The 25,089-nt window shown below is 36.7% G+C and overlaps 2 protein-coding genes across 34 annotated transcripts in view; one reads left to right on the plus strand and one right to left on the minus strand.

Moving 5' to 3' along the window:
• LOC137298832 (cytoplasmic dynein 1 intermediate chain 2-like) lies at positions 1 to 22,101 on the plus strand. 32 transcript variants are annotated; one of them, XM_067831119.1, is made up of 18 exons: positions 47 to 232; positions 609 to 653; positions 3,016 to 3,100; positions 4,602 to 4,701; positions 5,577 to 5,698; positions 7,252 to 7,278; positions 11,499 to 11,531; positions 11,999 to 12,097; positions 15,933 to 16,082; positions 16,873 to 17,029; positions 17,318 to 17,543; positions 17,909 to 18,055; positions 18,551 to 18,664; positions 19,182 to 19,315; positions 19,739 to 19,883; positions 20,041 to 20,181; positions 20,767 to 20,889; positions 21,053 to 22,101. In XM_067831119.1, the coding sequence occupies exons 1-18, from the start codon at positions 134 to 136 to the stop codon at positions 21,176 to 21,178; spliced, it is 2,073 nt and encodes a 690-aa protein (XP_067687220.1). In that variant the 5' UTR covers positions 47 to 133; the 3' UTR covers positions 21,179 to 22,101. The 32 variants fall into 32 exon arrangements, with proteins under 32 accessions (XP_067687231.1, XP_067687230.1, XP_067687255.1 ...); XM_067831129.1 differs by lacking the exons at positions 11,499 to 11,531; positions 11,999 to 12,097 and adding an exon at positions 10,359 to 10,382 and having other exon boundaries at positions 12 to 232; positions 4,620 to 4,701; XM_067831131.1 differs by lacking the exons at positions 11,499 to 11,531; positions 11,999 to 12,097 and adding an exon at positions 10,359 to 10,382 and having other exon boundaries at positions 44 to 232; positions 15,963 to 16,082.
• LOC137298834 (FAST kinase domain-containing protein 3, mitochondrial-like) overlaps positions 21,912 to 25,089 on the minus strand; it is a 24,182-nt gene continuing 21,004 nt past the window's right edge. For both annotated transcript variants that reach the window (XM_067831155.1, XM_067831156.1), the window contains exons 7-8: positions 24,097 to 24,220; positions 21,912 to 22,965 (exon numbers count right to left, since the gene is read on the minus strand). In XM_067831155.1, the coding sequence (XP_067687256.1) occupies positions 22,876 to 22,965; positions 24,097 to 24,220 (214 nt within the window). In that variant the 3' untranslated portion in view covers positions 21,912 to 22,875. The remainder of the gene's footprint in view (positions 22,966 to 24,096; positions 24,221 to 25,089) is intronic.

Here is a 25,089-nt window from a genome sequence, read left to right on the forward strand (position 1 = left end):
ATTTTATACATATATTTGTTTGGAACATCGCGTGCATTACGTCACAGTAGTTCCGCAGAAAATATATTGATGGAGGACGAGAGTTGAGCAGGATATCGCATTAAGAGGTTGATTTTGCAGAAACACTGCCATCATGGCTGACAGGAAGGCGGAATTAGAGAGAAAGAAGGCTCGCCTCGAGCAAATGAGGAAAGAGAGAATTGAGAAGGAACGCATTAAGAAAAGTCAACCGGTATGAAACAGTTTGAGTGAAGTGTCATTCTCGGGCGTCCATCTTTTATTATTATGAGTCATGCAGACTACTTAACTACGATCATTTTTACCTAGCTTTAATTTAACTTAAGTTTAAACTACATTCGTAGATTTCTCCTATTGTGGCACTAGCAATCATACTTCCACACCGTTTACTTGGGGCAGCTCCAATGCAGTTATCCAGGCAACGAGTGCAAACCGCAAAGAAGACAGCATAAATTATGCACATATCGATCATGAGAATATTGTGTCTATGTGATAACTAAATGCATTCATGTCACTGGCAGTAACTGATATGCTGCAATGTGATATGTATTATTGATTTGTTCCATGTTGTGTGTTGTGGTTATTTTCAGAAAAGCTCATCTCTGTCTAAAGATGATTCTGTACAGCGGCAACAGGTTACTAATGCTTGAGGTTTTGCTTGCTCCCAGTGCTTTTACTATTAGTCAGTAGCCGAGTGGTTCCTTATGGCTTTTGGTCTTGGTAATGTTGCAGAGTGCTGTTCAACAAAAAAACCCACCTTAGTTAAAGCTAAATTGATCATAAGTTCTATACCTTAACATAGGCTTATGATAGTCATAATGCTGCTGATGTTTTGTACAAAGGCACCCAGATCATGTACATGCAACAATCCAGACATAAGTAGACTCTGACTGTGATGAAATGGCAAATTTGGATTTAGGGTTTGTAGACATGGCAGAAGAGAAGCCTATCTACATGATCTAAACTTGTTCCTTATTTTTTCTACAAATGAAATAAGTCCCAATTCAGTTACACTTTATTCTGATCATATTCTTGGACAGCAACTGAAATTGATCGAGCAGAAGATCCCTCCATAAGAGTGCAAGTTAGGGGTGAAACAAGTTTTGTGTCATGGCTATTGGCAAGAATGCCTTTATGATCCCCAGGGTTAGGATTAGGCACCCTTAACAAACCTTAGGGTGAGGTTTTGAGGTTAGGTTTGGGCAGCCTTTACGATCCTTAGGGTTTGGGATAGTGTAAGGCATGCTTTACAATCTTTAGGGTTAGGGTCAGAGCTTTAATTAATCTGAAAAAGTGCTCTACCGCCTGGTAAAGTGCAGTACTCCCAAAATATTCTTGGAAAATGAAGGATTAAGAATACATCCTCATCACTGCCAGATATGCCTGAATCAGTGTTTGTAGTAGTAAAAAGAAATCTTATTTTAATGAGTCCTAAATGGCAGTGTGGAATATATACCTTTTCCTGCTTTCCTTAATTAAGCTCTGTAAGCCTTTCAGTTTCATTATGCCAGTATGGTGGTGGTCTGATGAATGAACTTGAACCCTTTGTCAGCTTTGTATTTGTCAGTTTAGTTGTAAAATTGAAATGATATTACAGTAAAGTTAACTTTCAGACAGCACACTTTTGGACAAAGCAACTTGTCTTCTTAGACCCGTGAAGATCTGGGCTAGAATAGGTGTTCAGCAACCCATGCTTGCCACAAAAGGCGACTGTGCTTGTCATAGGAGGCGACTAATGGTATCAGGTGGTCAGACTCGCTGATTTGGTTCACACGTCATTGGTTCTCAATAGCACAAATCGATGCTCATGCTTTTGATCACTTGATTGTCTGGCCCAGACTCATTTATTTACTAAATGCCTCCACATAGATGGAATATTGCTGAGTGCAGCATAAAACTAAACTCACTCACTTATCTCCTTAAAATGTCTGGAAACATCAACCTTTCACTCTAATCTATAGAACCTTCCATGTTTCATGTAATATATGATCACTTCAGTCCCTTCAACATCTCAAGCATCATATCTAATGTTCGAAAGAAATGAGGATCCCAAATTTCCTTGGGGTGATATTTGAAGATATGATGGAGGTAGTGTAGGAACCCTAATGAAAGCACAACACAGTTCTGTTGACGATTCTATAACAAAATTAGCATTCTGAATAAGCATTATAGCTCATCAATGTCATGAGCAGACATTACAGATACAGCCATGTGAGAAGGCAATGCTAGACATTAGACGAGGATTTAAGTCCTAGCTAGATGTGTTTCTTTTGAGTAGAAACAGGTAATGCAAGATCTTTGTGTTGGGTTGTAACAAATTCTGACTAGTGAAGCATGACCATGAAGAATTCCATAATGTGTATTTCATTACTGTCATCAATTTTCTTAGAAAATATATGACTTACCTGGAACTAGTATTTATTTTTCTGTCATATTGGTTTAGTTAATGTGTTTCAGTAGGCAGGTTTTAGCCTTCTGAAATATGACTATCATGGCCCAATGGCTTTTTAATATTTTAATGCTGATCAAATAGCAAGAGGCATAAAGGTGATTTTTTTGGATTAGCTAGTTTTGAGTTATTACCTTTTTGGAGGGCATGTGTTACTTGGTAGATGTGATGGTGGAATTTTTAATGTGGATTTTTTTTTGACAAATGATACAGCTGTACTTTGAATTCAAATGAATTCTTTTTGATTAATCATAAGTTTTAACATGTTTGCTGTTAAAAACTAAGTTGCAAATTTTATGCAAACTTCATATTTGTCATGTCTTAAGCATAGTGTGATTCTTTTCATACTGATAAGCACTTAACAGTCTTCCAAATATGTAGATATTTATGCAATAAACACAGCCATGGGTTTTAAGTATAACCTTTGAATGATTAACATATGTAATGCGTGCATTGTAGAAACAGAATGGAAAATATTGTGGTCATTTGTTTTTGTGAAGGCAGTCTGTTGTCACTTTAGAGTTGTGACCTCACTGTCTGTATTTCAGAGTGAAGACAGTAAGGCGAAACCACCGACTGATCTCCGGACTGAAACTGACAAGATGCTAAGGGACCTGGGCATCCCTCCTGCAGGTATGCGCTTAGCTTCCTTTTAACAGAAAAGCTGAATACTGTCAAAAGTACAAAATTTCCAGTTCATGTTACAATATACTTGGGTTGTTGCATTACTCCATACATGCAGAAATGCCAACCCTTACACTTTGGGTGTAATTATTATGATTTTAACCTTTGAATTGTGTCATTACACTTTATCTGCGAAAACTATGCTAATCTATTGGTTATATGAAAGTCAATAAAATCAATAAAATTTCACAATGAAGTGGTTTCTAATGCAAAAGGAACCTAGAGCTTGCATTAAAAAATGACAAACTTTATGATATCACTTCTTCCTTATTTTGCTGTACAGATCTGGAATCTCTTTCACAAGGCCAGTTACATTTTGATGACTCTTGTGGAGTCAGAATCAGATAAAAAAAATAAATCAGATGTTATGTTTAGCAGAATGAGAAGCTGATAGACAGTGAAATGAAAAAAAACACAGAAAATATGTTAAATAAATGCACACAAACAGCAATCATGTACTATCTATGGCATCAGTTCGTGATGATTATTTGTCAGCACCATGGTCATGTCCTGTGTCATTCTATTATTGTATGCATTTTTGATGTCATGAGAATTTTATTTTTCATACACAGCAAAATAAGATATAGAATAGCTGATATTTTCGAATATTACTAACCAGATGACCATTCTGAATTTCAGTGTAGAGGTACTGGTAAATGTGATGGTGTTGTGTTAATGTTGTGAGCAAATAAGCAGTGTGGATTTTAAAATCATCAAGCTTGTAGTTTGTAATATCCAAGCAGCATTGCTTATGTTCATGACGCGTAAGTCCACAACATTTGTCTGTTCAATCATCCCTCTGACATCTTCAGCATTTTCTGATCAGTGAGAGTTGATATTAAGGGGGCATGCATCAATAGTGAAAATGTTTGTGGATAACAACTTCTATCACTTTGTTAGTGTAACATTTCACATGGTCAATACAGATCCTTATAGCATGGTCAAATGCAAATGATTTGCTTGATCAAGTGGATCAATTACTTATTTAAACAAAGTATGTCGGTGAAAACACAGAGTTTTGTGTACTTACATTAGAACAATGTCATAGCTGTTTTGTAGCTTTATAGTGGATATATTTACATTATATTGAAAATAATTATATCTATGAAAATGATTTAACTGATGATGTATGTATTTTTATGGCAACCTTACACTGGAAATTTTCTATTTCCTAAGCAGCCGGGTTAGCTATTCTTGAAACGTTCTTAGGTCTGCTAACTGCTTAAGCCCATTCTTAACACATTGGTTACAATCAAAGTTAAGAATTCTTAGGGCTATGAATGTTTCGAGAATAAGGACCCAGGACACATAGTATAGTGAAGATGGTACAGGCAGAGATACAGAGAAGGGTATAATGAGGTTGTGGTGTTGCTTGTTCAGTATGTTTGTGGACAGTTGTATTGGTAAGGCAACATGGTGAAGGGTGCTTTAATGTATTTTTTCATTACAGCTGAAATTATTTCTCCAGATGCAACTGCTGAAAAAGGGCTGCCTCCTGGTGCCCAACCTAACAAACAAGGGGAGATAACTCAAACAGTTGCTCCATCAAGGTGAGACTACTGGATACTGCTTGAGATTTTGTTGTTGCTAAATTCTACAAAACATTTGATCAGTAGTCTGAAAGATTAGCTGTACATTCATCCCAGGGTTTCTGTGTATTAACCCATTTAGCACCAATGTCTGGAAAACGGCCAAGATATCATGATTCCCCAGACACCTGAGACCAGACAACCAGAAAGGGCTTAGACACCTCAAAATTATTGATATATGTCTATATGTATTTTAGAAGTCTACCTGCTTTATGGATAATTTATTAAATCTCTCACATTTCACCATGTCAGGAAAGATGCATCACATTTCAATTTACTGAATGTTTTCTTCAGATTAAACATTTTTCCACATTGTTACTGAAAAAAAAATTCTTGTACACATGCTTTGGCAACAGATCACAAACAGAATTATCAAAGGGCAAAATAATGATGTTTCAAACAAATCTTTAACAAGTTAAAAAAAATGAAAAGTGTAATTAAAAATTAGTCTTTGTTCATCTTTCATGATTGTGTAAAATAAGTCGCATGACTTTTTGACTATGATCACATTGATCTGTGTTTGGAAATGATATTGATATATTAGTGACCATACATGTTGTTTATGAAAAATCTTTTAACGATAACTTTTTGATTCAGTGGCATGAATATATAAAAGATTTAGGTAAGGAGGTATAATGATGTCATACAGTCCTTGTAACCTCTGATTTGTTTTGTCCAAATTTGTAAATTTACTGTTTTCCATATATTCAGACCTTTTTCATTAAATACTGCCATCTAGAATTCAGTTATGAAGTTCACTCCATTCTTTCAGTTACCTGAAAATTACAAAATACCAATGCCAAGATCTTGCTCATCAGATGTAAATAACTTTTCAGCTCTAAGAGAAAGGTGAATTTATCGATGTGTAAAGTGTCGGAGACGAACATCCCACCCAAGGAAAATGTGACATACAGCAAGGAGGTGCAGACAGTGGCGTCCGAACCACTGGACAAGGATGGTCAGTATGTCCAAACCTTATCACCTGTAATCACCTGTCCGTACCTAGGTCTCATGGCAAAATGTTTATACAGAGTACTGTAGAGAAGCCAGTACCAGTAGCAGCTGCATTGAGACTGGCAAATATTTGTAGTTTCTAGGATGTCATGTGTCACATTACATTTATTTTGGATTGGAAGTTGATGTTAAAAGGTTTGTCCAGTCTAAAACTTCAGTCAGCATAGCAGTTTCAAAGTATTTGTATGCTTCATAGATACTTCAAGTTGCACAGTTTGAGAAAAGGGTTGCCATTTGAGTCAACTGTTTTATTCACAAGGATTGTTTCTTCATGGAGTTTAAGATGTGATATGTATTTACGCACAATATTTCAGTGTTTGTGTTATTTATTAACACTGTGTGAAGTGTTGGCATTTCATTTGATACTTGTAACACTTACTCAAAATGCACAGCTGCTTATGTTTTAGCAGACATGATGTGATTCATGATGCTAAACTGTATGGTGAAAGACCAACACAGAAACAGTATGAAACAACAAATTGTCTTGTCAAAATGATTTGAATGATTTCATATTTGTAATATAATATTAGAGGTTCCAAAAGCAGAATAGGTGTCCTGTGGATATTCATGTTGGGAGACTTTTGCACTTTGATTTCAGCTGATGTAAATATTGTTTTTGTGACATTGCAGTAGTGACATGAATTATAGACAAAGTTTTCAAATGCAAGCTTTATTATGTAGTCACCATTTACAAGTGTTAAGTTTGTAGTATATACTCATGGAAACAAATTAGGAAACACATAAAAGTACAAGTGTTCCTATATTTATTTCTAAAGTTTCACTCATAGTGCAATACACACATTGTGAAGCATGAAGGAACGCTTGTACTTTCATGTGTTCCATTAGTTGTTTCCATGAGTATGTATATGTTGGTGCCATTGTAATGGTACAAAGAATTTTTCAAACCATCAGTTGCGGGGAGTTGGTACTTCTATAAGTTACATGTGCAAGGGTCTTTCTAAGACTAAGAGAATAAAAACGTGTGGTACAGGACATTAGACGGTTTGCATCATATATAGTATTATTATTATTATTATTGAATATCCAGTATAAGTTACAATATTATTTACATTTTTGCTGGGTATAAAAATACCCTGAATAAAATCACTGAATTCGAGAGAACATGTGCTTTCCTCAAGATACTATATGCAGTGTTAGTCTTTGACATGTATTTCCTTCAAAACAGCATCATGGTGAACATAACCATTATATCATGTGGATTCTGAACAAGAACACATGTCCTAAGAAAGGATTAAATAGATCATGTCTTGAGGCTTGCTAACTTGGTGCATGCATGTCATTGTGTCCCATTTGTGTAGATCGATGCTCATGATGTCAGTCATGGGATTGTCTAATCCGATCTGGAATATTTACAAACTGCTGTCAAGTAGCTGGAATATTGCTGAGTTTGGCATTAAAGAACAAACCGATAAATCATATCATGAACATGATTAAAAGTGAATGGAGATTGATACCCGCCTGTTTGTTTGACATCAGGATTGAAGGGCGGTCGAGGTCCTGCCAGTGAGTAACTTGCTAGTGTCCCCACAGAGGGCGCTAGTTGTCATTGTAGACTATCATCACTGCATAGCGGCTGTTTCTGTCATGTGCCAGTATCTTTCTTTCTGTTTACATGGATTTTGTAAACGACAATTTGCCATTTCAACAGTTAACTTCATCCCTGGATTTATTGTCCTCAAAAGAGGATTGAAAGTTTTAATGACAATTTCAAAAATTATCTTTATGAGCAAGAAAACATTCACATATTTAAATAATGACCAGATATTATTTAGTCTATACTGGAGCAGGTTTTTCTGCATATAATTTGCAAGATTTTGAAAATTGTTAGTGTCTATCTTGAACACTATGCTTGACTTTGAAAAGAAGTTGGCACATTTCCTCAGTCATTTGGGATTTGAGGCTGGTGTATTTTGTACTCATGTATGTCTTATGTATGGTTATTTAATAGGTGTGACATTTGTTTTTGAGTAGCATTGGTGAGAATAGCCATGTTAATATTGGAATAATTCTGATAGTCAGTCATACATTAAATATAGCTGTCAAGAACTGGTTTCATTCATGACAAACATGTAATTACTAAATTTTACAATGTGGGTTTTGGTCCATATTTCTATTATATTATTATAAATATCCCTACTAACATCTGTGTGTCTTCACATGAATGATGTCCTATATTCATGATAATCACCATAATTACTCTGACTGTACCCAATATGTTATCCAAAATAACATAGATTAGAAATCTGACGGATCAAGGGTGACTCAGAAATTTTTTACTTTTAAAAAATATTCACTCTTTTTTGAGATGGCAAGTTGATCAAATTTTATCGTATGCATTCTGACGTTTCTTAAATTGACAAGCAATACCCTACAGGGTGTCTGAAAAAAAGGTTGTTGTTTTGTGTGCTTTCATATTTTGTATTGGCTTTCATTGAAATAGCTTTGTCATGATGCAAGTTTATTTTCTGAGTGGATGCACATTCCTCTGTTGGATGATTTTGTGGTCAAATTGCATGCTGATTAAACATTGAATTGATCTTATGTTCTGCATAAACACTCATCTTGGTTTCAGAATAACACTAACAACACTAATACATTGACATTAATCCTTAACAAGACAGTATGTGATATATCATGATATACATTCCTGGTTTTTGTATGTCAGTACTTGGACATGGTGTTTGTTGCCTAGGTAACAACATCACTGGTGGAAGATAGATGCATGCATGTCCTTGATACTTTGATCTTGTATTTGAAAATGTCAAAGTACCTGGTGTTTGTATTTCTTGGGTGATCAGCATTATTTTGGCCTTCATTAAAAAAGATTTGGAATTATGTTCTGAAGAAGACATGCAGGCATTGTAGTATGAAGGATTTGCTGGGGACATGTTTAAAGTTCCATGTTTTGCTGTAAAAAAAGCATTACTTGTTTTGTGGTTTCAAATCGCAGTTTGAACCAAATATATGTCAAGGTTTGTCAGTACTACAGTTGTACTCATGGATTTCATGTCAACATATCATACCTGCCTCACAGTGGTCTTTCCACTCACAATAAGCTAACACATCATGATGGAACTTGAATACTGGTAAAGCACCGTAAAACCCATCTCATTCCCCAACTGTGACAGTTCATGCTGAACAACTAATAGTCAGCCGATTGATCTGTAAGAAAACAGAAATTTGAACAGTATTTAGAGTATTCCTGAGCGTCATTTGCAGTGTGTTAAGATGGTGATTACACTTCTGGATATTGTAGACAGCAGTACACAGCAGGCAGCAATTATACTTTGGAGACAAGACAGTAGTGTACCAAGAACACTTAGTGTGGATAATCCCAGAATGTGTTGTTCTTCCTGCCATTGTGTCAGAGCATGTTGGTACATCCATTTCATGGATTTGAACATCAGGGCCCACTTGCACAAAGCAATCTTAGCACTACAATGATTGTAAGTCCCATTCTCGAACATGGGCTTAAGATAGATGTAGCACTAAGATCTCTTTTATGCAAGTGAGACCTGATGTCTTTGTGTTTATCCTATAGTCGTCTATGTTTTCCCACCTGGGAATATACATGTTAGACTTGACCCTGGTTGGCAGATGCACTCAGACACTGCTCTATCACTGTAGATTGGATTTGTTAAAATTCGTTGAAGATAGCAATAGTGGAAGACAAGTTTGTGCTTTTACTGGAGGATAAATGATGGCTCGTATGATTTAATGATGGCATGTTACTAAAGTTATTTCCTGGGATTTGGACAAAAGGTTGAAGCCTCAGTGTCTACATATGGAATCCAATGGAAATTGATATTGCTGTCTGTTGTCTGCTGCTGTCTTCCCCTGATGTCAGAATTCATATAGGGCAAACAGGTCACATGGTGTGACATACTTCCTGTGTCTGTTGTGTTGCGCACTTGTCTATCTGATCAAAACTGTGCTTTAACTGAACTGAATCGAACAGTTTTAGCACGGTTGAAAATTGTCCTATCCATACAGCTACCAGCAGGGGTATTTTTTTCAGAGGATCTTCAAAATGTTTCAGTGTTGATTTTTGGTAAATTAGTTCACACTATGTACACCTGTTTGTGTCAGAATGATAATAGCTTACAATCTCACTAACAGTACTAAGAAAAAAGATTTTTAAAGAATGGGGAAACTAACGGCTCTACTTCCAAATACATTTATTAAAGGCATTTCCTCTTTGCAAGGGATTCTTTGATTTGAAATTTGAAATAGTAGCAAGTTTTGATCAGATTTATTATCACATTTTAGCGCAATTACTTATTCACATTTTTTGTGCTGGTTTACTTTCATAATTTTGCTGCTGTCAGTAGCAGTTTACCTTTTCATATTTTTGCCGTGTTTATTTGCAAGTGAAGATCTTTTTAAGTTTCAATCTTGAGTTGCAAAACACAAAGTTCATCTCATGAAATCATGAAGATCTTACAGGACTGATCTTTAATATCTTAAGTTTTATGGGGAGGCTCGAAAAAGGAGGGAACTATCTAATACCAGATTTGAAACCATTTGGTTGATCTGAGATCAGCATCTGCTAATATTTGACAATGTTCGTTTGCAAATGCTAGCACGTGGGCCGTGGGACTACTACGGTAAGTGATTTTCATTTTGGGGGAGATGCTTTTTATGAATCTTGGTGAAAGTTTTTATTGGACTTTTTGATTATTTTTTTTTCATCTGAAAAGTCTAAATTTGCATGTATGTTGAAATTGGTAGTTCAAAGGGGTCGGTATATTACTGTAACATTTCTGCAGTAGTAAATGCACCTTCCACATAGAGGTACTGTAAGTTAGTCCATGCCTTCTAGCATCTCTTGAAAAGGGAGATAACCCAAGTCATCAATGATGATGTCGCCAGCAAGCTTCAGCCATTCTCTTGAAGTACTTTGTGATACTTGTTCTACTTTCCTTCTGCTGAATTTACAAGTTCGTAGATTTGGCACTTGTTTTTGTTGGTTTAAACTTTCTTTGAATATTATCATGTGAAAGTATGAGCTGTTGTTGACTTTTCAGTTATTTCTGTATGTCACACTGTGTGAACAGTTAAAGAGATTATTGCCATGAACGTCCTCATGTGTTCGGTAATTCCTCAGATTTATTATGGGGAGGGTTGACAGGTAGTCATGTAATGTACAGTCTTTTCTCCTCAGATGATAGATCTTTCCAGAGCATCTGGCATCCTGATGTAGTTTTCATGTAATACTTTCCTTAGTTTCTATTTACAGTATGAGCTCTCATTTTGATGTTATTCAGTATCCCAGGTTATTGGTTTATGTGAAGTATGATGTCATACTAATGCTTTCTGACACCAAGTTACCGTTTGTTTTTGCATAGGTTTTACTGATCATTTATTTGTTTTCCAGATTTGTTAATAACTTTTTTTCAGTTTTGTAGCTGGTTTTCTTTTGTTTGTACATTTTTAGACAAAATACAAAGTTATGGAAAATTTGCGTTTTGATATATTTATTTAATATTCTTTCTCTTAAACATTTTTCCTCTTGTCCTGAATAATTTTTGTTCCTAAATTGTTCTGGAAGAAAATCCTATGGTCCTGACTTTAAACTGGTGCAGCTTCCCCTAACCCATCCTAACAAAACATGCAGACCACGCCAGTAGACTTTTGACAAGTCACAGCACTAAAATAACCAAAAATCTCCACAAGACCCAGTCACATTAATTTCAAACATTTTTGCTACTTTCCTTTTCTAGATTCAGATTCAAGCACATGCAGCCCTAAACTGGGTATGTTTGAGTTGAGTAACCAGACGCTACTGTGGACCTGTATACTTCAGTTGTTTCTGTAAAAGTGTATTTCTTATTTAAAGTTTTTGTGTGTCAGTATTATCATTGTAAATGTATGCATAGTTAACAGAACTTTGCATGTTTTTTTTTTCAATATTTGTAAGCAAACTGCCATATTTGAAAACTAGAGAAGGTCATATTGAATATTCCAAAAGAAATCAATCCAGAGTAAAGAATGGCAGAAATAAAATTGTAAATGTTTCTATATGGTAACTTTTTGCTAGTCGAATATACAGTGTTTATAGTAAAACCATCCAAGAAGTCGGTAGTAATACGTGATTGAACAGGTATGGATAAGGAACAGACATGATAGAGCAGCTTCAGATTTGTACTTGTTGTGCAGTCACTTGAAGGAAGGCATAGTTCAGGGTTTTGTGATGTTAGCTATTTCCTCCATACGTGTTCAGGGTCCTCCCCTCGTTATGGGTCCCCAAAGTTCGTGTATCCAAATATGGAGTGGGATGACGAGTTCACGGATGATGAGGATGAAAGTGAGGAGGATGAAGGTAAACGTTGTGCACGACAACACGCCTGTCATAGCCTGGCTACATCAGCAGGCTCCATTTTGTCTCTTGTTCTCTGTGAGTCCAACTTCCCTCCCTCCCTCAAGTCCATAGATGGAACTTCCAGAGCCTCTTTGAGGGTCAGCTCAAAGACATAGTTGTAGCTTAAAGAGGCTCTTAGTTTACTAACAAAACATTGAAGTAATAATATCGGTTAAGAATCTTAAAGTGGTCCATCATTGATGACTGTAGTATTGTTGCAAGATTAAGGTAAAAAGCAGTACACTTAGCTGGTTGTTACAGGCAAAATAAGTGAATCCTTTTGGTTTTAGATGTACTTATACATTAGCATGTTAAGACCTTGAACCATACAGCATAAGAATACATTAGTACAGGTATAGTTTTCACTTAATACAAGCATGTTTTATTAGGAATGATACTGTATGTTAATGTAAAGCCCATATTGTTATTCCCTATCATGAAATTGTTCTAAAATTGTTGCTAAAAGTTTGATGCAAATAAACTCTGCCTCTCACTCTCTAAGAAATGAATGGCGTGAGAATCTTTAAGATTCTGCTTGTTCCAGTAAGCTCTAAAAGAAATGTCTCCACAACAACACTAAAATCTTTCAAAAATTATTGTGAATGCCAAGTTTGCACTAGTGGCTGCAGAAGCTTTAGGCTGTGAATTAGGAAGGAAACAATTTGGAGTTTTGACTTTTGGAAGAAAAGGAAAGAACTGTAAGAAGTATATAATACAAGAAGTTGACTTGCCTCATAATGATAAGCAATATCTGAAGGAACATATATGTTTTCAGGAATAATTATTGATTGGTACAGCTTTCTAAGACTTACTTACATAAGTGGATATAAAGTACATTGTAGAAATTGTTTCCCCCACCAAGATATAACTTTTTTGTTATGCTTCCACTTGTATACATAACAAACAAACACTAAACCTTTATCAAGTTCACCAATTATTATGGCTCCCTTCTTCATGATTAAAACATATCCAAATGTTTTCCTTTTGATAACTGTATTGGAGTTGGTGCTCAGAAAGTATCTTGTGTCATTTCAAACAATTGCTTTTTTCCGTAAATGAAATTGTTGCAGTACTGTCCTCTCTATGCATGTTGTCTGTCCTGAGAGGGGGAAGTTGGACCCTGTGTCACATACAAGCTGTGCTAGCTGTACACTCTATTTGCTGTGACTGTCTTTATGTCTCTGGCTTCCAATACCCACATAGGTTCTAGAGCAAGACATGCTAAATGTGCTTATCCTTAGTGTCAAATACCATATGTCAATGGCTACAAGAGATCTATGCATGAGCAGTCCCCCTGTGTTAGTTATGATGGACCAATCCATGACATTCCTTTAGAGGTGTTGTGATTGGTTCCATTATGAGCATGAGGGGTTACAGGAAAGGTATTTTGTGTTTTGATTTTTGATAATTCTGTATATGGTTTATTTTGTGGCTTCTTGCACAAGTATTATCCCCTGCCCAATTTGTAGTTATGAAGTATATTTAGACTGGAAGGTGCATTTATGAGCAGAATGTTACAATGTATGCCGTCAGTATAACCCCAGGCATACCTGCGGATGTTTTATGATTGTTACAACTTGTTTTGGTGATCATAAGAAGCAGTCTGTTTGATTTTTTTCACTTTCACAGATGTTCTCACTTGTCCAGTAGTTAGCATTTTCACATGGTCTTGTACTTCATCAAACTTTGAGTTGAGTTTTTGCAAGCTCTGCAAACATGTCATATTTCCCATAAGACTGTAAACTTTGAACAACAATCTTTTGTGATTTTGTGAAAACTGCTCAGCAAAGACATATTTGTCAGGATTTAAAAAAAGGGAAAATTTTTTTTTTATGTTTTAGTCCTAACACGAAAAGATGAATACATTTAAATGACTTTTCTTCAATTATGTATATTCGGTAGTCAAAACCTGAAGATTACTATTGTTATATGCAGATGTCATGTTGTAGTCACACTTGCTTTGGTTCAAGAATGCTGAAAGGCTTGTAGTTTATTCTGAAGACTGGCAATGGGTGATGGTGATGTACAGACAGAAATAATCTCATACTGTCTTCAGTTTAGTTTGGGAAACATAGTGTAAGCATTTCAAAACGCCTGGATACTAACAGAAGAGCTTGGAAACATTGTCTATGAATTGTTGATTCACTCAGATTCTCTTGATATTTTGTGTGAAATAATTGCAATCATACAAAATACGTTTTGTATGCATGTACTGACAAGCGTTGTGTATTTCAAAAGAGTTTATGTAATTTGTTGATGTCCCAAATCTGTCCAGTATTCACATTCAAAGTGTTGTGTATCTCTCAAGTCCACACAATCTGTGTAAACCACATGTATCCTGAAACACGATCCTGTTGATCCTATGCATGGACCTTCCTCTTCATGGGCCACTAGCCAAGGGACATCTTGTGCATCAGGACGTAGATTTTATACAGCAGTGCTCATTGCAGGGCAGTAGACACCAGATCAGCCATCCACTGCTTTGTTATGGTGCATGTTTCAAGTGTAGTTTGAAGAACCAGAAAGACTGTCTCACTTGCATGTTAGATGGGGCTTGGGTGAATATTATGAAATGTCCATTGAACTGTGGAATTACCTAGTGGGTGAGGCTGTGGAAATTAAGTAATCTAGTAGATATTTTTTATCTGAGTCTGTGAAAGAAAAACTTTATACATCACTGGAAAAGTATATTAAGCATATACATCTCGGGAATGGTACATAACTGAATCTTGTCAGTATTTGAAAATTAGGAGCCCTGGGGTCTTTAGTTTGTTCTCCAAAAGTACTTGAAGCAAGGGGGCTCTGATAAGAGTCCTTTATGTTCCATGCTCAATTTTGACCATTTCTAATATCAGAGTATCATCTAAAGTGGAAATTTGTTCCTCTTGTGATGTTTCATATTGATAGTCACATTTCTGTTGATGTTATGTCTTTGAAAATATTATTATGAGTGTAAAATGTGAAAAGAAAATGCATCATTGTGCTGTTATTATTAAAGTATTGATACCTTTATAGGGCAGCAAGTAATTAATATTATGCACTTCAATGGACATTTGATAATATATTAAAACAGCTTTTCTAAATCACAGTCATTGCAGCAGTATGCACATTTTGGAGGAACTGTATCATAATAATGTTGCTTTTCAGAAAAAGGCCTTCACAAGGAGTACGATTAACAGACAAATTGTGAATGTTTTGAATTTTTTAAATGAAATTAAATGTTTACATTTATCAATGTACATTATTTGGTGTAAAGTGTGCAGTAAATCATTTTTATAAATGCTGATTAGTTTGTTGAAACAAAACTGAAACTGATGATGCTTGGTTTGTGTCATTTTGCATGAATCTGATGTTTGCAGGTATTGCGTCACTGTGGATGTTTCGGTGTCTGAGAGTTGTCCCTTGTCTATTTCATTAATTCTGTCATTGCATGTCACTGTCTCTTGAATGTTAACTTATTATTCCTTTTCTAAATCTGTGTTCCACAGTGCTACAAATATTTAGCATAAAAATATTCAGACAGGGAACTTTTTCATGATTTTTCATTATTGAAAGATTTTTAAAAAAATTCTGTGTACTGTTTATTGTATTGAGGTTGTGTTGTAATGTGCAATATATGTGGCATGTTTATACCACGTGCTGATTGTTGATAACTAAGTCAAGGTTATGCTAAATGTGACATTTTATTTTTAACCACCTAAAGGCTAACTACACTAACTGTGGCTAATGCTTCTGTTTTTGCCAATGTTGTACCTGCCATTTCTAAGAGCAGCCTCATGGAATTATTAACACATAGTTCTTGTTTATGACAACCCCGAAAAATCAGATGATGAGGCAGACACGGACTCCATGGATGTGGAGACAGCCCCAACTCACCGGATGCCTCACGTGGAGATGGTAGCACCAACCCAGCAGGAAGGAGAGAAGAAGGAAGAAAAGATTCCAGGTTGGTTTTATGGAAAAGATTCATATGACCTGGTATGTCAGTTTGTAATTTAAAATCATATTCATTCAGGGGAAGCTGATATGAAATACTTGCTTGATGGTATTTAGAAATACTTTGTGGTAATGGAAAAAAACAACAGTCCCATGAATGAAAGTTGAGGTACGAAGGAACTGTTATGTGTCCTAATTTCCTATAGCCTCGAAATGTATGATTAGAGACTGATACTGCTGAGAAGGACTGGATTGGAATGGTTGTTTTATTCAGAAAAAGGTATTAGGATCTGTATAAGATGCTTTTTATGACTCCATGGAGAGGGTTGGTTTTGAAAATGTTTGAGTAGTACACATCCCTATTGGGAGGGAATAACAACATTCATTTGGTGTTATTCATACAATTCAACATTCATACAGTGTTAGCCTGGTTGTTGGCCTTTTCACTAATCTCTTCACTTTTGGGGATTCTCAGCACTGTAGCTGCATTTACCTTTATAAAATTTAGTGATGGTCTACATGGAAAATGTGTACAAAGCCAGTCAGAAAAAAATATCATAAGATAGGTTTCATAAATAAAGGGTACCTAAGGGAAAGGACAAATAACATTATGGATTGGATGTATAGAGTATGTCTGTGATGTCATTGCTATAAACTGTATATGGTTAGCAGGATTTCAATAGGAGATGAGTATTTTTGTTGGTTAAACATGAATGATACTTAGCAAGGAAGTGAAGGTTGAGATATAGGCTAATAAATTTTATCATACATAAAGTTATGCCCATTTATATGTTGCCTAGTGCGTGAGATGAGCGAGGAGGAGAAGAAAGCCGTAATGCTGAGTGATGACTTCCAGACATTCTTCTTCAAGTCAGCTCGTGTCATTGAGAGAGCTATGGCTGAAGATACTGATATCTTCATGGACTATTCTGGTGGAGACCGAGAAGGCAATGAAGAGTAGGTTCTACTATGGTATTAGCAGTGGGACTCTTATCCATCATTTTCTTTGCAACTTTCAGTGTAAACTCTTAATAATTGAGTTGTCATTTTATGAGAAGAGTTAATATTGCTTGGACAGGGAAAGTCAACATGTTTGAGAGGGAATACTTCATCTCATTTTCTGAAGTCGGTCAGAATTTCTGATCATAAACCTTGACTTATATTAGTTCATGAGACTGGCAAAACATCATTCCCTGACCTCTATGATTAGATATATTGAGTAACCCTATCTTTGTACCGTTTTAGTGATGCTCTAGCAGGAGAGAGGTTAAAGCTGAACAGAGACTTCTATGATGAGCGCTGGTCGAAGCACCGGACCATCACCAGTCTGGACTGGTCCACACAGCATCCAGAACTCCTGGTGGCTTCCTACAATACAAATGAGGACTCGCCTCATGACCCAGATGGAGTTGCTCTTATCTGGAACATAAAGTTTAAAAAGGACTCTCCGGAATATGTCTTCCACTGTCAGGTTGGTAGCATGGCTCTGGTCTTTCTATTTTATCATTTGTACTTCTAAATTTGTTTTACAAGGGTCATATATATGTATAGTCTGTTGTACAGACCCTGAAGTATATGTATCCAAGAAAGCCATGCAAGTGTAGAAAATGTGGCAAGTCTAGATTTCCATAGCTTCTGAAAATGAAGAGTCTCAGGGCTCCATTTCATTATATTATTTGTTTTTTTACTAAGAACGTTTTTTCAGTAAATATGTTCATTTCAGAGACTCGCTGTTAGTCTAATATACGTAATATCTGTGCCATCTAACAGTGTAAATACCAAGATTATTTTTATGTTTGGCAATCTGCTAGTAACATTATGTATTTTCTGTTTCAGTCACCAGTCATGTCCAGCTGTTTCGCCAAATTTCACCCAAATCTAGTTGTGGGGGGTACATATTCTGGTCAAATTGTCTTGTGGGACAACAGAGTCAACAAGAGGACCCCAGTACAGAGGACACCCCTGTCTGCTGCAGCCCATACAGTAGGTTGACGTAGGATGTTATCTGCTTATTGTCAGATGAGTCCACACATAAGACACTCTGACTGCACGATTAATACAGCAACTACAAAACTATCCCACTAAATGTAGGCGGTAGTGGTCAGGTTAAGTGATGTAATTGATCATTAATTGTATGTTGTCATGCCATAAGCAGCTTGAATGATTACATATAGTCTGTCCGTGGCATGACTAGTCCAGCCTTACTCTTAAATTGGGCACCATATCATGAATATATATCTGACTGTGTAGCATTCAATTACTTAACTCTGTAACATATCAGACTTCATGTGACCTTTTCTCCTGCCACCTGAAATTGTACAGAATAATGGAGACAGTTCTGAGAGATCATGTGGCAGATTGTTTGAAAAACTTCAAATCTAAATGAAAGGAAAGAAAACATTTCCCACAACTTCTGTTACTGAAAATATTTTTAAATAGTCATATAATGCTCTTAACAACAAGTTATCTCTATTGCAGCACCCAGTGTACTGTGTGAATGTGGTAGGCACTCAAAATGCCCACAATCTCATCAGTGTGTCCACTGATGGCAAGATGTGCTCTTGGAGTCTTGACATGCTCTCCCAACCACAGGTAAGCCCTCAGAGTAGCTACCGTGATGTCATTCTTTGTCATTTATATTGGCGATAAGCTTATTAAAGCTTTCGTAAGCGGCGACTAACAGGATTGGGTGGTCAGACTCATTACGCAGATCGATGCTCATACTGTTGATCACTGGATTGTCTGGTCTAGACATGTAACCACTGCCATATAGCTGGAATATTGCTGAGTGTGGCATATAACTGAACTCGCTCACATACAAGATTGGTTTGCATCACCCTGCAGCTTTGACATTAATCTTGATTTATACAATCAGCCATACACATGCAAACATGTCACCAGTGAAAATCTGATCTTAGGTTTTGAAATATTTTTTCTGTTCATTCTTCACATCATAAATTGTGTAGACTGTTGACCACATTTTGCAGATAAACATTTTTCATTCTTATTGTACCTGATTATATTCTATGTTAATTCTGCCCTAGCGGAATGGTCTGGGTTTTGTTTTTTTGTTTGTTTGTTTTTTTGAGTAAGGTGCATCTGTTTACAGGACAGCATGGAGTTGCAACATAAACAGAGCAAGTCTGTTGCCGTTACTTCGTTCTGCTTCCTGTCTTGTGATGTCAACAACTTTGTTGTTGGAGCTGAAGACTGCACCGTTTACACTGCATGTAGACATGGAACGTGAGTAGCAGATGTAGGCCCTGAAATTCTGATTTCTCAACTATTATACTACAACAGTACATTTTTTAACAAGAGAGTAATATTCAATTTTCTCAGGTAATACTACACACTAGGGTTACCTCCCTTGGCAGGCAACGCCTCTTATCTTTGCTTGGTGTAGTCTCAGATGTTAAATATGTGAACTCTTAAGAGCTACCCTTATATTTAAATTTTTGTAACAGTGTAACATGATGCGGTGGATGCTGCAGCAGGAATAATGGCTAAGGCATTTTATGTCATTGCATGTGAGATTGACATGACGTTTGTGAATATTTGATGCATTTGAAAGTAGATTAACTAGTATGTGGAAATAAACTTGAGTTTTCACTTTGTTTCTTGTCTTTATTAAGGTAGACATTTTTTCATTTTTTTTTTTCGTTACAGAAAAGCTGGGATCAATGAGGCATTCGAGGGTCACCAGGGCCCTATTACTAGCATTGATTGTCACTCGGTTCCAGGACAGATTGACTTCTCTCCATACTTCATCACATCATCTTTCGACTGGACCATCAAGTTATGGAGTATAAAGGTCAGTAATTACATTTTTCTACCAGAAATACCCTTTGGAGATTTTTGTCTTATACTAACAGTTCTGCTGGATAACTGCAACATTGCTGATGCAGTGTTAATAATTATTTAATAATTTATTCAGGCTGTATTGATCTTTTCCTTGTTTTGGTGTACAGGACCAGAAGTTCATCCACTCCTTCGAGGACAACAGTGACTATGTGTATGGGGTGCAGTGGTCTCCCATCCATCCTGCTCTTTTTGCCAGTGTAGATGGGATGGGTAGGCTTGATCTCTGGCATCTCAACAATGAGACAGAAGTAAGTCCAACTTTTGTGTTAAAGGACCACATTTTAGGGGAATTCTGTAAGATTCTGCTTTCATCAATAATAATTGTCATTGTCATCTATTATGATTGGAAAGTTATTGCTCAGGATCAGTTTACTTTTAAGACAAGGTGGTTCAGTTCAGTTCAAAGCATCACAATACCTTGTTCCATAATATAAGCAAGGAGTCTGATGAAAGTTCCATTGCAGGTCTCTGACTTTTCATTTGACTACTGCACTTACTTTACTGACAAGGTGATCCATGAAGATCTAGGTTATAATTGATTTTGGGTAACGCATGCTTGTCATAATAGGTGACTAACGAGATCAGGTGTTCAGGCTTGCTGATTTGGTTGACAAGTCATCGGTTCCCCAATTGCATAGGTTGATACTAATGCTGTTGATTGTCAGGTCCCAACTTCATTATTTACAGATTAATGGCTGAGAGCAGCGTAAAACTCACTGACAAGGTATATACCTATGTGAGAAAGTGTAAAACAATGTTCAAGAATGGTTTTAACAATTTAACAATTTTAACCATGGCATCACTTGTAAAGTACTTGTGTTATAATGTTGCAGGTGCCGACAGCATCCGTGGTGGTTGATAATGTAGCCTTGAACCAGCTTAAGTGGCATCAGAGTGGCCACCATATTGGGGTTGGTGATGACCTCGGCAAAATATCCATTTTCGATGTTGGGGAGGTATGTTGCACTATTTCAAAATCTTATAGTCCTGTCTTAGTTCTTTGGCACAATGTATCCTAGTGAGTTAGCACAGGACTAAATTTTAAGAAATTCAAGATGCTGGTCTGTTGTTGGATATTATTAGATATTGAAAGAATAATAAATCTCCATCTGTTTACAGCATATAGCCAACCCGAAGTCTGACGAATGGTCACGATTTGTCCGAACACTCCAGGAACTGAAACAACATGCTCAGGAGAGGGAAGAAGACTCCACTCTTGCAGGAATGTCCACCCCACTCCGATAAATCTCACCCGCTTAACTCGAACTTGTGCAATTTCTCTGTGAACCAACATTTGGGTGCTTTGTATTGTGTTTGAGGTTCACCTCACATGACAAACCTTTGAAATAATGTCCCATGTCTGTGAACATTCAACAGAGGTCATCTGAATGTAAGAACAATGTAGGTATTGACATGCATGAGATACAAAGAAATACTTGCCCCCTAATAATGATTCAAGAATAAGAAAAATATACCAGTGCCAAGGGTAAGTTTTAATTGAACAATATATATATATATAAATTTGATAGAATCCAGAAATTTTTCATTTTCTCAAACTCAAGAAATGATTAGGAATTCAGTTTTTCTGTAAATACATGAACACAGGGGAAGTTTAGGTTACATGCATTTACAATGTTGAGAGAAAGAGAGATATTTTAGTGCTTGATGATCAATAAGTGCTGGAATCAGAAACAGTGTCTTACAGTGTCTGTGACCTTTAAATCTGAATATCTCCTGCAGTTGTGGAACAAAGGTTTCACATTGTTTCCATTTGTACCTGTATTCAGATCCAATCTTGTCTTTCAAACTACTTGCAGGTAATTCAGAATTACCATAGCTCTCTTAATTTTTTAGTGTTATTTTCTCAACCTGAATCACACATGCCTTGATAAAGTATCTTTCATATCTTTTGTTAGATGGAAAATAAATCCCTTCACAAGTTTATCTGTTTCTTACTTTGTTTACAGAATTAATGGATACTAGCCTTACATTATTTTATTTATATTTATTAGTTAATAGTTTATAAGCCTTGCTTTTGGAGTGGTGTATTTGTAAAGCAAATATGGTTCCTGTATGACATCTGGATCATGTTTGAAAATGACAAAACTGTTGATATATATGTGCATGTCATACTTGTTACATATGTGAATAATAAACAATTAATGCTGTTGTGTTTTCTGTAATATTTCAACACTGAAGGTCTAGGTGCAACAGATGAAACTAAATAGATCAGAAAGAAGTGCATCTATTTGGTGATATAGGGGTCAAACAATCCATTTCAAGGATGTAAAAACCCAGTAAGAAGGTGATGACACTTCGCAAAACTTGGTGCTTCCAGTGATAAACCATTTCGAATTGTCTCTCGACATTCCTTACAGGAATTTCTGACCCAGTCATCCCAAAATTACCCAACTATTTCCGACTGTCAAGCATCCACTCTAGTATTTGACAGTTGCAGAGTTTGGAACCAGAACTGGTTCTTCAATATACTTGGCCCTGTCTCGCATTTTGCAGGCCAGCGCCTCATGAAACTTAAGCCCAATAGTCATTTGATACACAAAGACACTGTCATACACAATTTTTTATATGTCGCATCCACATGTCCATCTCATTTAAACAAATAGTTCTTGTGTAAACTGTGGACAGAATCATCGTGAATTACAGTGTTAAGCTGTCGCTTTCTACCTTGATATTTAACCTAGTTCAGTTCTGGAAGCTGTCTCAGTTGCGATCATGTACAGTTCAATATACTTCGGATTTTATCCATCACACGTCTGACAAGCATATTTTAGAATTTCAAAATGGCAACAAAACAGGAAGTTTCCCTTGATCAAAATTTGGTTATCAAAACCTTAGTCCTTCTTTATGTATCTAAAACAAAGAATATGTTCACTCATTTTCAATTTCACGCATTTACTGAACATGGTAGCCCAAGTTTGTTCTTATTCCTCTGAGAAGACAAGGTATGGCTGCAGCCGTCTCCTGAAGTACTCCATCAAGTCTTTGTTGCAGTCGATGGCCTCACCAGACACCTAATGCAGAGAATAAAAGATCGTGAAAGGCATTCTGAAGCTGGGCGAACATGAATACATGACATGTTTTTTTTAATTGAGAATTTACCTGAAGAAGGAGCAAGACAGCTCTGAAATGTAAAAAGAATGTGTTCTCAATACAAAACGTGTCATGCTGAGAGGACAAGTCTGACCAGCTACTCAGAGGATCTATGATGGCCAGCTACTACTGCATCTTTTCCATGTTAATTTTCAATAACTTTCTATAAAGTTCACTGTACCAACAACTAGGACTACACTGAAACAACCAGCAAACACTCTAGTTTATCTTAAGTTGGTCTTTCCTGTTGTCTGCCTGCATCAGTTATCACTGAACAGCATATAGGTACACATATAAAATATTATGTGGTATTTATAACTCTAAGTTATATGTCTTCAGTATTACATTAATATATATATTATTCATCAAAATGAGTGAGAAATACTGTCATCAATTTGACCATCTTCCAAAATTCAATCTGCACCTGCTTATCCTTCATACAATTAATGATTCCACAATATAGGCTCTTTGCTGTTTTCAAAAGTAATAAATTTGTTTTTAAAATGTATTTTAGGGAATAAACAACAAAAATCTAAGTATGTACCAGGGTTTTTTTTAAATACGTGACAGTCCATGTGTCTTCTAATGTTGTAATTGAGAAAGGTGCTTCAAATGTGTTCCTAAAATTTGCTGACAAGACTAACATCTTTATCATTTTCAAATAAATATATCTCTTACAATTATATAGCAACTGTACAATTAGTTGTGGTCATAGGGGCTTATCAAATATAGGCCACTGGCAACAACTGGCTGTTTGTCAGAACACAGACACAGGGAAGTTTGTTGTACAATGCTGTCAGCACCATTCCAGCCATCCCCAGCAGCCTGTCATTAGATGTAACATTATCTGAGCCAGGTAAACTCGGTGCTGACAGCAAACGCATCTGCCCCTTTGGGGTACAATTACTGACATTACTCGCATAACCCCACAATCATAATCTGGATCTATTTTAATAAAAATTGTTGCATATCTCCTGCACAAATACTAAAGAATAACATGACAGTCCAAAGATGTTAGTATCCATTGCCAGTAACTGCCCTGTGCTTCCTACCTCCAACACTGAGTATCCATTTCTTAACAGATGTCTCTTCATCATCACATACTTCCCCAGCAGACGAGGTTGTGAGGTGTGCCGGATCCTGTAGTGTTCTGGTCGCCTTATCAACAACACTAGTCTGCAACAAACAATACAGTCAGAATATAAGCACAATGATATGGTGATGACAAACGAATGATCAAAATACCAGCACCACTAGGGAGTATATAGGAGAGGTGACTAAGCCAGCAGGTGGTCTTCTCACATCTTGCTAGGAAGGATCTGCTGACCTGCTAAGAGCTGAATATGAGTTGCTAACCTTGCAGAAAATGCAAACCTGGCAGGAAATCCTAACCAGGCAGGAGATCCTAACCAGGCAGGAGCTGCTAACCTGACAGGAGCTGCTACCAGGCAAGAGCTGCTAACCAGGCAGGAGCTGCCAACCTGGCAAGAGCTGTTAACCAGGCAGGAGATGCTACGAGGGTTGGCTGAAAAGTTCTAAGCCTCACTGTGAAGAAAAGTTACAAAGTCCACGTTTGTAATTTATTTTTCTACATAGTCCCCTTCCAAGTTCACACACTTTTGCCAGCGATGCTGCAAGGCCCGAATCCCGGTCAGGAAGAAATCTTCTTCAGCTACCCTAAAAAAATCAGTCACAGCGGAAATGACGTCATCATTACTTGCAAAATGGCGACCGGCGAGTTCCTTTTTCATTTTGGGGAACAGGTGGAAGTCAGAAGGAGCCAAATCAGGTGAATAAGGAGGATGGTCAATGAGTTCAAAGCCACAATCGCGGATTGTTGACATGGCCACCACCGATTTGTGAACAGGCGCATTGTCTTGGTGGAAGAGGACACCTTTAGCGATCATCCCTCGTCGTTTGGCTTTGATTGCTTCTCGCCACTGGTTCAGTAGATCAGCATAGTATCTGCCATTGATAGTTTGACCTTTTTCAAGATAATCAATGAACAGAATACCCCTGGAATCCCAAAAGACTGATGCCATCAC

This window comes from Haliotis asinina, chromosome 10, assembly GCF_037392515.1.
Source record: "Haliotis asinina isolate JCU_RB_2024 chromosome 10, JCU_Hal_asi_v2, whole genome shotgun sequence".
Taxonomy (NCBI): Eukaryota; Metazoa; Mollusca; class Gastropoda; order Lepetellida; family Haliotidae; genus Haliotis; species Haliotis asinina.

Excerpts from the sequence above, each read along its gene's own strand:
- LOC137298832 (XM_067831119.1), top strand. The coding sequence starts at position 134 with ATGGCTGACAGGAAGGCGGAATTAGAGAGAAAGAAGGCTCGCCTCGAG. Across the intron at positions 3,101-4,601 it reads CCTGGGCATCCCTCCTGCAG|CTGAAATTATTTCTCCAGAT; the intron begins GTATGCGCTTAG and ends TTTTCATTACAG. Across the intron at positions 16,083-16,872 it reads GAAGGAAGAAAAGATTCCAG|TGCGTGAGATGAGCGAGGAG; the intron begins GTTGGTTTTATG and ends TATGTTGCCTAG.